This window comes from Propithecus coquereli, unplaced genomic scaffold (genome assembly GCF_000956105.1).
Source record: "Propithecus coquereli isolate 6110/MARCELLA unplaced genomic scaffold, Pcoq_1.0 Scaffold66, whole genome shotgun sequence".
Lineage (NCBI taxonomy): Eukaryota > Metazoa > Chordata > Mammalia > Primates > Indriidae > Propithecus > Propithecus coquereli.
Window position 1 is genome coordinate 2,129,017 of NW_012152618.1, and position 15,504 is coordinate 2,144,520.

The 15,504-nt window shown below is 33.9% G+C and overlaps 1 protein-coding gene across 1 annotated transcript in view; it reads right to left on the reverse strand.

Annotated features, from left to right (window-relative positions):
• RYR2 (ryanodine receptor 2 (cardiac)) overlaps positions 1–15,504 on the reverse strand; it is a 509,242-nt gene that overhangs the window by 385,294 nt on the left and 108,444 nt on the right. The window contains 2 exon segments of the mRNA XM_012660153.1: positions 2,789–2,803; positions 10,861–10,877. Of these exon segments, the coding sequence (XP_012515607.1) occupies positions 2,789–2,803; positions 10,861–10,877 (32 nt within the window).

Here is a 15,504-nt window from a genome sequence, read left to right on the forward strand (position 1 = left end):
GCTAATTTTTTCTATATATTTTTAGTTGTCCAATTAATTTCTTTCTATTTTTAGTAGAGACGGGGGCTTGGTCTTGCTCATGCTGGTTTTGAACCCCTGAGCTCAAACAATCCACCCGCCTCGGCCTCCCAGAGTGCTAGGATTACAGGCGTGAGCCACCGCGCCCGGCCCACAATGGAATCTTAAAAGGAGTTTATTACTTCAAGTAATACTGGACCACATCCCAATATTAAATATCACAGAAACAAAAATTTATATTAAAAGAATTTCTTTCATAGTGCTCAGTTATTTAAGTTCAGAAGCTTTTATCTTCAAATATAAATAGCGATACTTGGAAATAAAAAAATCAGTTGTTTCAGGGAGGAAAAAAAAAAAACACCTCTGTGAGTAACCCTTCCCATCATCTAAGAATGACTTACAAACACAATGCGAACTGCACAAGATACACAGGATCAACACAGGATTGCTGAGCCTGGCATTTCGCTCTACCTGTGGGTTCCTAGCAGCAGGACATTCTCAAACAATCCTGCCACCTTTCAGTAGTGAATCACACAACAGAATCACAGGATGATTACAATAATCAATGAGAATCCTGGCTTCAGTGCAAAATAAATGTCCCTGACAAAGCCAGTTGAACACTGTCAGGACAGACACTTGACAATGAATGGCTTACTTGTGATAGTGACTTCCCCGAAAGTCTCTTGAGGGAACATATCAGGGTTAAGACAGTACTCAGTCATCACTTTGTAACGCCAACAAGCAGAAATAGGTTCCCACAACAAGAAAGCATCCGTCTGGCTCTAAGAGTTAAACAATGCCTTTCCAGGTGTGAAACCCAAAGCCAACCATGACTGAAGGTGAAAGCTAAATAAAGGTCAGCATCTTTTTTCCTTTTCAGTGGCTTAAACGAACTCTAATTGCATGCATATGCCCTCCCCTTCATCACATTCTAACCCTTCCAGATCATCCAGTGCAGGTATGAAAATAGCCACTGGCCTTCTGGCCTCACGGTGGAAAGAAATTAGAGCCTAATTAAATTATTTAAGCACACCACCTGGTTTTAACTGATTCTACATCATCTTTCTATTTGCACTGGTTTTGATATGAATCTGCTCTCACAAAAGAGCTTGAGATACTCATTTCAGGTAATTATTTCATTCACTCTTCCCCAAGGGGAGGTCAATATGGCACTGGACAGGAGATTGGAGTAATATAATAAGATAATAAAATGAATACAGCAAATGCAGAATTAGCAAGAAAAACTGAATTTTTTCAAATCCAGTTTCCTTAGTTACTTATTAATATTTTCAGGGAGAGGAAATATTCGTGTTTTTGTGCTGTTTATAATATTTTCCTAACCAAAACCCTTGTTTCATGATGTCTAATATGGTTAATGTCCTCTCCTCACAATATAATCATAATATCTTCTACTGAAAAATGAGAGTTAGAGTTATTTAAAATTTTGGAAGATGTTTCATGTCCTTGTTGGTAGATGGCTTCAAAGAAATGCTCTGTTCTGTCATCCCATTCAAACTGTTACTAATAGTGAATAGGTCCTGTTTGGAGTATACCCTCCTCATGCACCTGGTTTAGAGTTTTGTAAAACATGAATGAATGATATACCTAACATCTAACTAATTCAATAGACTGACAAAGAGTACGCTTCCCTTTCTTCAGAGCAACTTTTTTCAATCTGCATCCAGAATTTTGTTTTTATTTTAATTTTTTAAGAGATAGGGTCTCAGTCTGTCACCACTGATGCAATCACAGCTCACTGCAACCTTGAACACCTGGGTTCAAGCTATCAGCCTCAGCCTCCTGAGTAGCTGGGAGTCAGGCATGTGTCATGATGCCTGGCTAATTTTTTTAAAACATTTTTGTAGAGATGGGATCTCACTATGTTCTCCTGTTGGTCTGGAAACCCTGCCCTCAAGTGTTCCTTCTGCTTTGGTTTCCCAAAGTGCTGGGATTACAAGCATAAGCCAATGCACTTGGCCTACATCCAGAATTTTGGTTTAATACTTCTCAGAGTTTATATCTTTTGAAATGACATTATTTTGAAACTATAAATTATACTAAGCCTTTATTAACTTAATACAAATAAATTTCTCTAATGTTTCTTGGCTTTTAAGACAAAAAATTAAATTTCATGAATGTTACAGGAGAAATGTGGTAGGCATATAAAAACGAAACAAAAATTTTAGGCTCTATATCCTGAAATAATTACATTCTGATCTTCTTATCCTTCCCTGCATATTCCTTCAATGATATATGACCATGTGTTTTGCTTTTCTCTTTTCTTTTGTCCCCTTTAACAACTTTTTCCTTTTTCTGATTTAGATGAGAAATGAAAAGAGGCAAATTATTTTCACTTCTCCTGAGAAGGCAGAAGTAGTTTCTTGGTGCCTCTCCTAATTTCCCAGTGTAAGAATTTGCCATTGTATTCAGACAAGAGTGCTTAAACACAAAATAGACAATATAATCCCCAGAGTGAACATTATAAATGAAGAGCTATAGAGAAAATTTATTTTAATAAGAGAAATTTCTATCATTGACTAATTAAACTAAATGGTACAATATGACCCAGAGATGTCAAATGTTGTTTGTTGAGTTATTAAATCTAAACGTGTGATTTATTTATTTAAATTTAAAATTTCCCAAGTTTCATTTAATTTTTAAAGACTTTAAAATATCAAGAAAAGTGCCATGAATTCAAAGATAAGATACATATAACCATACTTAAAACATACAAAGCATTTGAAATATAGCAGACGACCCAATGTCTTACCTTCATCATGAATTTCTGTAGCGGCATAAGGAAAAGAGAGAAAACATTAAATATACATCATTTCAAAGGCATTAAAAATATCTCTTATTTATAAAGACTCCATTATTATAAATAAACATAAAAAACACATTCACTGTGTTGTCGCAACAAAACTTAATTATCAACTACATGCTAGAGAAAAGCTATAGCAAGCAAAACTCTTCTTAAAAATGTCTTTACATTAGTTCTTCCTTATTCTGTGAAAACATGCCACTCCCATGTGTGATTCGATTTGCAATGTATCTAAGCACCATAATCTTAAATCTATCCTGTGAAAATGTGTTTGGAAAAAAAAAAACTTTCATTTCATCTTGTGCGTAAAAATGCAGTGACATAAACAGCAACCCAACTAATTTTAGTAGAAACAGTAGATTAGAAACAGGGAAGGTAGATTCTAAACTAATAAGCTGCAATAAGCTGTTCATATTTCATGCAAAATAACAGTAAGCAATTTTTTAGACAATACATATAGTGAGAGGTGAATTTCAAAGAAAAATCACAAAACTTTTCTTTCTCTTAAAATGACACAGTCTCTTTTCATGAATTATAATAGCTCATTTTTTCTTCTATAAAACATAATGTGCGCACGTGTGTGTATGTGTGTATTCCTTCATTTTTCTTTAGACTCCCAAAGTTTCTCTGACTTCTTATTCCTAGGAAATGTACACAGATGAAAAAGAACCAAGAAGGAAAAATTATGTATTTCCAAACTTGGGGCTGAATTTAGTTGTCAGGCCATGTCTAAGTCCTACAGAGAAAAAGTTATGCATAGACACATTAGTTTTAAAGGAAGGTTTTCTAATATAGATAATTGTAAATATTTCTTTTTTTGCCTGAAACATACTTACACAGTATTATGTATATTACTAGATGGAAATTCCGTTGAGACTTTTTTTTTTTTTCATTTTTAGTATTATAACTTTAAGGGAAAATTGTAAAAAAGCCTTTTCATTCTTGGCTTAGAAAATATAGACTGTTTAGTTACATTTTTATAACTGATATTAATGGTAAATAATATAAGGAAACATTTTTCATGTTGAAACTGACCAATCACATGCCTACATGTGACTCACTAATGAGAAAGATATCACTATATGAAAGATTAGGCAAAATCATTTTTAAGCTTTAATTCAAAGAAACATAAAAATCTAACATTTTGCTATAGCACATGGTTTATAACAGACACTTTCATGAGATGTTTTTTTTCAAATTGAGCTAGGTCTTGGGGATTTTTCTTTAAAAAATGTTCTCAGCCTGATTTCGTCATTCATCAAAGTTGAAATGCTTTAAAATTTTAGTAGACGGAAAAAAGAGTGGTCAGTAGAGTTATTGAGGTCTGCTCTTCAGAATTTCTAAGTTGTGTCTGACTGCAAGAATAGCCAGACGCTGAGGAAAGTAATCTGCATATACAATAAAATAGAAGGAATACTGCAAATTAGCAAACAATAAAATATCCATCTGTAGAATAAGAAAGAACAGGAGATGCAATAGACACACGTTATTTTCAAAAGATAATCAAGACCGTGAATGATTATTTGCGGTATTAGTGGCATTATTGACATTAACTTTTTTTTACAAATCATTTATTATTCAATTTTGCTTAAGTGGTAGATATTACCAAAGCTATAGCATCATGAGATATTCAAAAGGGATCATTTATGGGTAAAGAAGAAAGCAAAACACATTAAAACAAAAAGGATGAATATATTATTTTAATCTCAATGTAAATGCTACTTAGGAAAGACAAAAAGTAACAAACGGAAAAAGAGTTAACAACAAAAAACCCTTTAAAAATAGACAGGAGGCAAAAGAGAAAAAAGAAACTCATATATAAGGATAAATACTGAAGAAAGCAGCCTCTTTAGGTGTGGATGATATAATTTTTCGCTTACAATAATTTTAACAAAAAATTAATTATTTGACTTATTTCATTCACAAAAATTTTATTAGACAAGAGTCATAGTTTCATCAGACAAAATAGAGTAGGGGATGACTATAAGGCAATTATGGATTGCATGGATTCAACCTGCTTTCTGTCTAAGAAGAATTTTTTGGATGATGATCAATTTGCATGGAAATACAAAGAGGAAAATTTTAGTTCTTTATGGAAAAATTGCAAGTGGCAATAACTCAGTGTCCCAGGGTTAGATTAATTGCTTCAGAATTGACAGGTCAGATAAAGCTCCAAATCTGAGCAAGAGCTGAGGGCAGAACCATCTACATGCTACATTAACATGAAAATCAAGAAAAAAAACTGCTATGGTTACATTTTAATATATAGATGGTTCTGGGTAACAAGTGGATGACAAAAAAAAACATAAATAGTCTTTGGTCTACAAGCATAAGTCACTGGATACAGCAGATCTGAAAGACTTGTGGTATTTTCTCAGCAAGTGCAAATGATTATGAGTAGAAAAACAAACCAAATCGCAATACCTTATTCTGAAAAAAGTTAACAAATATTGGACATCAAGAGAATGCATAATTATATTTAATGTGTTATTGGTGCAAAGAAAGAAACAATAATTCAGGAGATGTAGAACAGCTCCTCTATCATAATTATGCCTTTCATTTCAACTTTGATTTTTTTAAATTGTTATTTCAGTTTAGTGAAAATACTTCTAATGACCTGTCTTAGAACCTTTCTAAAATTAATATTTCTAATGACCTATCTAGAACCTTGAAAATAACTTTTATTGGAATGTCTCCTCAAAAATTATATAGATAAAGAATTAGCAAAAAAGCAAGAAACACTTGGGGGGAGGAACTTGTCATTAAAAAGAATTATCAAATGCAACAATCTGAGAAAATAGGGTAAAATTTAAGCTCAGAAGTCCCTCTAGCATGAAGTTTCCAACAAGGAGGCAAAATATTCTGCAAACAAAATATCCATCAAATTTAAGACTTTTTTGCCATCTTTTCCTCTCTGTGTATCAAGATGCAAGGATTCTTCATAATCATCCAACTGGTAACCTCCCCTTTATGAAGAAATATCTAACAAACTTCATTATGTTGACAAGAGGAAAATTTATTTTATCACCAAAGACTTGGATTTGCAGGTAGCTATATTTTAATTAACGATGCACCCAACAATTTTTAGGAGACAAATGAAATTTAATATTAACAATTCTAAGTTCCAAGCATATGCCAGTATATACCATCTAAGAGCATTATGGTATATATATTTGTGAAAAACCTCAACTATTGTTCTTTTAATCAAAATATCCTATGGGAATGCTTAACTTTCTAGGGTTCCACTGCTGAAAATATCCAAGACTGTCCTGGTAAGACAGACATGTGGATTGTAGGTCCACAAAGCATCTGAAAGGAGCTCGCCCACTGGCCCGTGAAAGTGCAATTATCCACGTAACGATACATCCCAAAGAAATGTTCTTGTGTCACTCATGTTAATGACTATACTGGCACCCAGTTATATGAGCATGCAGACATGTTTAAAAATAATTCACTCTACTTTTTCTTGGCAGATTTGTAGCAACTGGTGTATTTTTCAACCTATCAACAACTCTCTACAGACAGTATTTAAAAGGGATACCTTCTCTTTTGAGTGCAATAGATTTGACATATTTATACTTATTATGTAGTTATACTTTCTAGTTCTTCTTTAGAAAGGCAAAGGAAAATAAATGATTCCAATAAGCTGCTGTAAGTCCTAACGTTTTATCTTGATGTGACACATGCTTATAAAGCACAGAGTTGCGTGAATGCCTAAAAAGTAGAAGAGCTATCTAGGGCGTTCTTCTTTTCCCAGCTTGTCTCGATAGAGAATTTCTCTAAATCAAAAAACAAAAATTGATCTCTACAGAGGACATGTGGATAATAATGACTTGAAGACATGTAAACCCAGTCCTGTATTCAGATTACCATCTACACATAAAAAAATTGCCTACGGCAGAATACAGAAAATTCTGTATATTTTTTAAAACAATTTCGAACATGAATGAACCTTGATAGCATTCAAGCACTTCATAGACCCTCACATAATAGTAGCTACGTGAGAAAACGCATTATTTTGTTAAATAACTATTGAGTTAGGAACATTTGAAATGATTTCGTATTTTAATAATTACAATAGCATCAACATAGTTTGAAAAAGAGGAAGTATGTGGATGAGACATCATTCAATCCATAGACAGTGCTTCCCAGACAACAGTTTCATCTGTTCCATCCTTTACTGTTCCTGCCCCCACTCAGGACCAGGACCTCAGTCCTAGGCCTCCACATTGGAAACCCATACTGTAGGATAGGGGAGGGCTGGGAGTGAAGCATAGTGGATGGAAATAATAGTTATTAATAATTACCTTTTTAGCCAAGACTCAGAAATGTTATTCTCTTTTAAAATATAAAGAGCAGCATTTGATGACTCAGTGGGCTACGATTAAACAAGTGCAGAGAGGCTCAAAGACACATTGATGAATGGAAAGAGGGAAGGAGATGAAGGGAAGAAAAACATTAGGAAGGAAAGGGGAGAGGAAGGGAGGGAGAAAGGAAGAGAAAGAAAGAGATGGACCTTTGATGAATCTATCCAGAATCATGTTATTAGAAAATTTATAAAGAAGCCATTTTCATTTCCATATCTATCAAGTTTTATAAGGCTCCTGAAAGTCTTAATCTCGTGTTGTTAAATGCACTCTAGACAAGCAAATATAACAGATGTTAAAATGGGACACCTGCCTCAGAACAAAACAATGGCAAGTACAGAAGGTCCCCAACCTATGACAGTTTGACTTAGGATTTTTCCACTTTGGATCTTTTGACTTTATGATGGTCTGAAAGCGATATGCATTCAATAGGAATTGTACTTCCACTACTGATACAGCTATTGTGTTTTTAACTTTTGGTACAGTATTCCGTAAATTACATCAGATGTTCAATACCTTATTATAAAACAGGCTTTATGTTAGATGATTTTGCCCAACTGTAGGCTAACGTAAGTGAGCTGAGCTTGTTTAAGGTAGGCTAGGCTAAGCTATGAGGTTCAGCAGGGTAGGTGTATTGAATGCATTTTCGACTTCTGATATTTTCCACTTCTGATGGGTTTATGGAGATATAACCCGATTGTAAGTGGAGAAGCATCTACATCATCCACATTCCAAAAGACACTGTTATACAACCTAAGCAGAGAAACCAAAGGGGGTGGCTGCAAATCCACACACTGCCCTTAGCTGACTGCCCACCTCTGTCTATCAGAAGAGGTTGGAAAGCAAAGAGGTGGTTTCCTGGAGAGAGGTGCAGGTAGGCCTAGAGTCCTGCCTCCATCCCAAGCTTGCCCTCAATTCAAGCCTAGTGAGGCTGGCTTCAGGGATACCCCTGTTCCCGGGAGCTGGGACACTGTGGACTGGTGTCTCACTATGCCTGGAGAGTGAGAGGCAAGAGGCTGGCAATAACCTCTCCAGGGCTGCAACTAAGAGGTGACGGCACTGCCAACAAGCAGATGGGGGCCGCACTAGACAGAGCCAGCCTGGGACTGGCTCAGAGGCCACCGAGAGCTCACAGGAAGAGGAAGTCATCACCACTGACCAGCTGGAGGAGATGCATTTGGCTGCAGCAGGATAACCACAGGCCAGAGATTTCTGGGGATGGGGGATCCCCGAAGACACCCCCCAAGTGTCCACACAGAAAGTCAGCTTTCTATAGCTGGCAAGCCTGATGAATGAGACCAGGACTAAAGATCTTTCCTGCCAACCTTCCTCTTTCCCACATCACCCGAGAGGGGTAGACACTCTGGGCACCAAGTAGGGCATGAGGGACTCAGCAGGGTTAAGTGAGAAGCAGCTTCCCAAATGCCCTTCCCTCCAGTCCTCCTGCATGGAGTGGCCCGGGCTAGCCCGGACAAGTTCACTTGAATTAAATTCAAGTTCGCCTGTTACACAGGATTGGGCATTTTAATTACTGAAATGAGATTTGTATGACTTGAAATGACTCTAGGGTGGTTCACTCTCTAAGTACAAGGTCATGGGACCCATTCTAATTTAACCCAAGAGGCAGAGGAAAAAGAGCCCCACAGACCATTTTGAATAGTCCTGAGTTAGATGGGCAGGGGGTTAAATTATTTTCTGTTGCCCTTCAAGGTATACCTGTTACAGTACAATTTCAAACTTCTAATGGCCAAAGTATAAGATTTGAACTGTACAAGTCTTCAAAGAAAGAAATAGCTCAAGTCTAAAATTTACTGAGACTTATATAAATACTGATCATTACTGTTCTAAAACAAACCCAGTAGAATCTTTTCATTATGTGATTTCCAATTGAACGTATATTTTGGCATCAAATGTTACATCATTAATATAATAGCAATATTTAAGAATAAGGAAGGAGTATTTCAGATTCTCATCCTATAGACAAGGAGATTATGGCCCACAAAGAGCCTGTATAACATGATAAAGTTCACCACTGGCAAAGTGAAGCCTCATGATTTTCAGCTCAGAAAAAATCTGAGATATTTCAGAACTGGAAGGTAACTTCTACTGTAAAGATTAATACATAAACTTAATAAAAATAAATTTTGAGGTAAGAAATTATTATGGAAATAAAAGAACAGTGAGGCAGATCAAAAATAACCAAATGCACAGAAAAACAAACATGAGTACTTTTAGACAATGGTGAAAAAGTGACTTCATTTATTGACATATTCTCTTCATTTGCAAAAGAATTAAAAGCAGCATGAGTGTTTGGTCAAGAAATACCAACTTGGATAATGCACAGAAATACTGCAATGGAAGTAAAGGAATGCAAACATGAAAAAAGATAGAGGGATGTGTTTCAGGATGCTGACAGCAGGGAGCAGGTGACAGACAAAGAGGTACCAGACCTGTTCTGAGAAAGAAGCAGGCTTCCCTTACCAAGATCAGAAAAATGTGGAGCTTAGATCAGAATTTTAACTATACGCAGAAAGGCGTGAAATTTCAAAAATGAGTAGTTGAAAACAAAATAGTAGGAGTTTAATTATGATGGGATAGATAATAAATTTAAATTATTCCCAGGAATATAATACAGAAGTGGTAGTTCTCAAAGATCAATATGGGTTTCATCATCATGGAAATGGTAAATTTAAAAAACAAAAGTTTCCTTCTCTATCAAGGGCTGAAAGGAAGTAAAGGGCAAAGAATCACAAAAAGCCAGGTGGGCACACAGTTGTTTGAGAAACACTACTAAAAGGACACTGAAAAGCTACTAGAAGATGGCAAAATTCTCAAAATATTGCATCAAGAAAATTGGATCCCAAGACCAAGAAATATCATGAAGATAAAATGAAGCCATCAGTTTAGTCAGTCTTAAATGATTCATCATATTAAGTCAAAGAGTTAATAAAAAACAAACACTTCTTACACTCTTGGGGAAAAAACATGGAGTAAGGCTATCAGTCTTGGTGAGACTTAAATTTCCATCCAGAATCTTGTAGTATTAAGATTTGAAAGGGACATTGGTACATTCCTTCCCTCTCTTTTCTCCCTAACAGATGAGGAAATTGAGACCAAGAATAGTAATGTAACTTGTTTGCGTTACACAACTTGTGACAATGTTGGCCCTCAGACTTAGCCTCCAAAATCCTGTAACTGTATTTTTCTACATAATACAGTTATTCACCTTCACTTTTTAAGATTATACGAATATATATAATTTCCTTTTTCTATAGCACATAGGAAAATGTAAGGGATAAGCAGTGGGATTTTGAGGTTAAATGGTTAAGGTTTTTTTGGCAAAAGATACACAGTATTAATAATAAAAACCTATCCCTCGGCCAGAATCATGGCATAATTACAAAGCCAATTATTTTAAAACTATATGGTTCTAGGGATAGAGAGTATTTTAATATACCCCATTACAGACGAAGCAAAACCAGATACATAAGTTTCTAATTAGAGACCTGTAAAATATTTGTTCATTACAACAGAGCAGTTAGTTTGAACACTAATAATACAAGCCACACTAGGAAGCAAAATAAAAAATTAGAGGCAACAGCAAACATGCACTTTTAGATTACAATTGCTTTGCAAACACATGGAAACACATACCCATTTTTCCACATCAACTTTCTGTGGAAAGAAAAAGTCAAAATAAATAACAAACAAATAAACAAATACCTAGCAATGTTTCAATTACTGTCATTTAAATCAATTAAAATGTGGTCCTTGCACCAAAACCTACTTCCAATTCTAAAGGATTGGAACAGTATTCAAACTTTTAATTAATAACATTTAATCTCATCGAACAAAAAAAAATCTCAATTAATTTAGTAATCAGAACTTCAAAGCCATTAGGCTACAAATGCACCAAGTACACGAAATAATGATAATCCAATATATTCAAAAGCAAACGTGAACATTTACCTAATTCTCAAACATAACATGCCTCCTGATTTGGAAACTACTATTCTCCTCTAACTATAAAAATCTATTTAATTAAAAAGATCAATTTAGAGACACAGAATCTAACTATAATTTTCCTCATGATATTTAATGTAAAATTTCTCTTACCTCAATCTTTCTAGCATTTCATAAAATTTCACAATATAAAAAAGGGCATGAATGCCTTGGCAAATAATTCTGAAATTATATAGGAATCAAATTAGATTTAAAATTGTATTTATTAATAAATGTTAGTCTCATAATCATATGTGACTCTTTAACAAATAACTATAATTATATCCCTGTTGTAAACAGAACAAGCAAAAAAGCCATAAGACAACAAAAACTACCTTCTACAATGTTCCAGATTACTACCAAATCAATCAGAATAAAAAATTTCAACATCAAGAGACATACTCAGTCTCAAAGGTAAGTTTCCATAACTCACCTTCCTTCTGTAGAATGTGTCCTATGAGAATTAAGGTTTGCTTCACACTCTTCATGTATTTAAGTTTATTTGTATTTTTTTCCTTAGAAAATTAAATTCATTAATCAGGTAAGAAGCTAATGCTACTTCGGCAGAAATCTTGGGCTATAGCTAAGCAGCTCTATGCCTTAGTAAGCAAGCTCTTGGAAGGCAATGTACATAAAATGCAACATACAGAGTGATTATTTTTAAAATGTTATGAAGTGATATTAAAAAATATCAACCTAAATATATAAGTAGAATTTTCTGAAGCCCTGGTTAAGAATATTTTGGCTTCTTTACTAATTTTTTAGTCTTCAGAAAAATCTCTTCAAAACCTAGCCCCCTCTCCTTTGCATTTTAATAACTACTCTTATTCATATTTAAGAAAGAACACTTTACTCAATGGAAAAGCACAGTTTTCACTATAAATTTTTCAAGATATTTCACTATTATTCAGAGTTTAAGTTTTCACTTTAAACATTAACTTATTACAGTGATGGATTCATTTCTTTAGATTCCGGGGCAAAAGGAAGCAAAAGCATGTCCAGTATAGTGTAGTTATCATGCACTTTTCAATTACCAAAAGGAAAAATTCTTATATTTATTCTATTCCAAGAAAAGTAATTCAAGAATATGTGAAATGATCTCCTTTTAATATTTATTGGGAAAACAGAATATGCCATATTTTAGTGATATCAATGATTATCAAAGACATTATATTATGCCATCATCACATTCACATCTAAACACATTCTCTCTCTCTCTCACACACACACACACACACACACACACACACAGACATACTTGCATAGTGCTGTGGGATTTTTCTAGAAGAAAGAATTCATAATCAAGACTCAGTTACTAGTATCTGTAATAGAAGCCCTTTAATGATCTATATTATAATAAAGAAACATAATTCCTCAAGTAGCAAGAATTAATAGCAACAGTGTAACAGACTGAATATCCAAATACCCAAAGAAACACTTAGCAACAGCACGTGCTGGGGGTGAATTATCAGCTAGACACACAACACAAGACAAATGGTCCACAGAGTTAAAAGACTGACTAAAATACAATAAAGTTGTAATTATGCATAAGCAATGCAGAACGATTTCATGACACGTCTCTTATAAATGTTAACAAGAATCATTTAATTGAACTCCTGCAAACAGTGAAGAGGAGAATGATTTATAGGAAGCTAACGAAGGAAAAGAAATATAAAATTCACAATACACTTGACCAATTTTAGCATTTAAACAATTACCAAATCCTAAAACATAAGACAAATGAACATTTCTTCCAATAACTTATCTAAGTCTGTGAGATGTTAAAGCAATATATTGATTCCATTACTTTAGAAAAAATAAATATTTAATATCTTTAGGAAATTACATTAAGTATTATACCATATTAACACTAATAAAAGGGGTAACTTCATTTTTAAAATAAAAACGAAGTTTTGTTTCCTGTAAAAGAAATAATAATCTTTTAAATACCAACTTAATTTAGCAGACAAGACATAAGAGTCCAGTACAAAAGTAATTAATTCTATCATCATATGAAAAGTGGATAATTCATGAGACTTCTCTATTTTTATATTCATATTTTATTTACAAATTTAGGGCACATAAACATGAAATATTCCATAGCCGTAAAAAAAAGTTTGGTTGCTTGTGTCAAATTGTTCAACTTTGTTTTACTGTTTAAGATGAAGAAATCTATTGTTATTAAATCTATAGGTCACATATTAAGTAGTTACTATGTGCCAGGCTTTTAGCTACACCCTTTACATATAATCTTATTGTCTGCATTTTACATATAAGGAAACAAATGACATATAAAGGTTTTACAAATCTTCAACAACGACAACAACAAAACGTCACAGAGCTACTACTAAGTGATGAAACTGAGCCTTGAAATTATGTCTTTTACCCGATGCATACCAAATCCATGATACACCATCCTTTTCTCTTTTGTTTCAGATTTTTAATCTGCATTTAATGTGGAACTGCTCAATAGCCCAGTTTTTATGATCAGTGCCACCCAACAGGATGTGTTAACAAGATAGCATAAAAATAAGAAAATAGTAAAATGCACCTACAGATTCTTACAACAGCAAATATGTGATTTAGTTTCAGTTGTTCAAATAGCATACCTGTTTTTTTGCACAGATACATTTATAGGTAATTATGTTACAATAATAAGACATCCATCATGAATTTAAAGTTTTTAATATTAAAGTATGATACAAGAAAAGTAATTAAAATATTCAATCTATGCCTACAATCTATTACCCTGCTGTTAAATTTTTTTAAGTCATAAATTAAAGAAAAGTGGAAAACAAAAAAACTACTATACCCTATAAATAACACTTCACCTATATGTCATTTATTATAAGATTGGGGTAAGGGACTTGAAAAATTTGCACACTATGTCCCAGATTTTGAAATATATTCATGTCATTTAGATTTCTTTAAATGAAATTATGATTTGGAAATGCCATATTTTTATTGACCACAACAGATGCAAAAAGACATATAAGTCATGAATGTATAGCTTGCTAAAATTTTACTAAGTAAACAAACCCATGTAATCAGCATCCAGATTTAAAAATAGACAGTACCTACGACCTAGAGGCTGTCCTCACATCCCCTCAAAGGTAACCATTATTCTGTCACCATTGATCAGTTCTGCCTTTTTTGATTTTAGATAAAAGAATATGCTCTCTTTTGTATTTAGCTTCCTTAGTCAACATTAAGTTCTTAAGACTCATCATGCTGTGCATGTAGTAGTAGTTAATTCAATTTTACTCCTTACAATAACCCATTGTATGAATATATCACAATTTATCCATTTAACTGCTAACAAACATTTGAGTTAATTCCAATTTGTGGCTATTACAAATAACTTTGTTATGAACATTCTTGCACATCTTTATAGTGAATAACATGACCACATTTCTATTGGGTATGCACCAGGAGTGGAATTACTGGGTCACTGATGTATAAATTAGCTACAGTAGATACTGCCAGTTTCCAAAATGGTTGTGTAAGTTTACACTCTTGCCAGCAGTGTATGAGTTTCACTTGCTTTACATATTCACCAACACTTGGTGTAACTATTAATAGTCTTTTTAATTTTAGCTGTTCCGGTGGGTGTGTAGTAGTACCTCATTGCAGTTTCAATCTACATTTCTCTGGTGTCTACTGAGATGAAGCACTTTTTTCATATGCTTTTGGACATTTGAAGAATCACTGTTAAGAAGTATTTGCTCAAGTCTTTTACCCATTTTTCATATATTGTCTTTTTTTCTTCTTGACTTGTCAGAGTTCTTCACATTTTTCAAGAATGAGATCCTTTGTCATATATGCATTGCAAATACCTACTCCCAGTCTGCGTCTTGCCTTCTCAGTCTCCTAATGGCAACTTTGATGAACACAGTCAATCTTAATCGTACAATTTATCAATCTTGCCCTTCATAATTGTGGTGTTTTTCCATGAAGAGAGTCTCCTGCACTATTTTGTAGAAAATTTATTATTTTAACTTTCACCTGACAGCTACAACCCACCTGGTATTGATTTTTTGGGTATGATATTGGTGGGGGGGGAGTCAAGATTTGTCCCCGCTACCCGCATATAGGTATCCAATGGACCCAGTACCATTCATAAAAAGATAATCCTTTCTCTACTGCTCTGCACTGTCACCTACTAATGTGTTAAGTGACTAATGTGTGAATCTATTTATGAACTCCATTATATTCTGGCCTATTTTTCTATGTCTGTGTCAATACCAAACTATCTTATATATTGCAACATTAAAATTAAAATAATTCTTGACATCT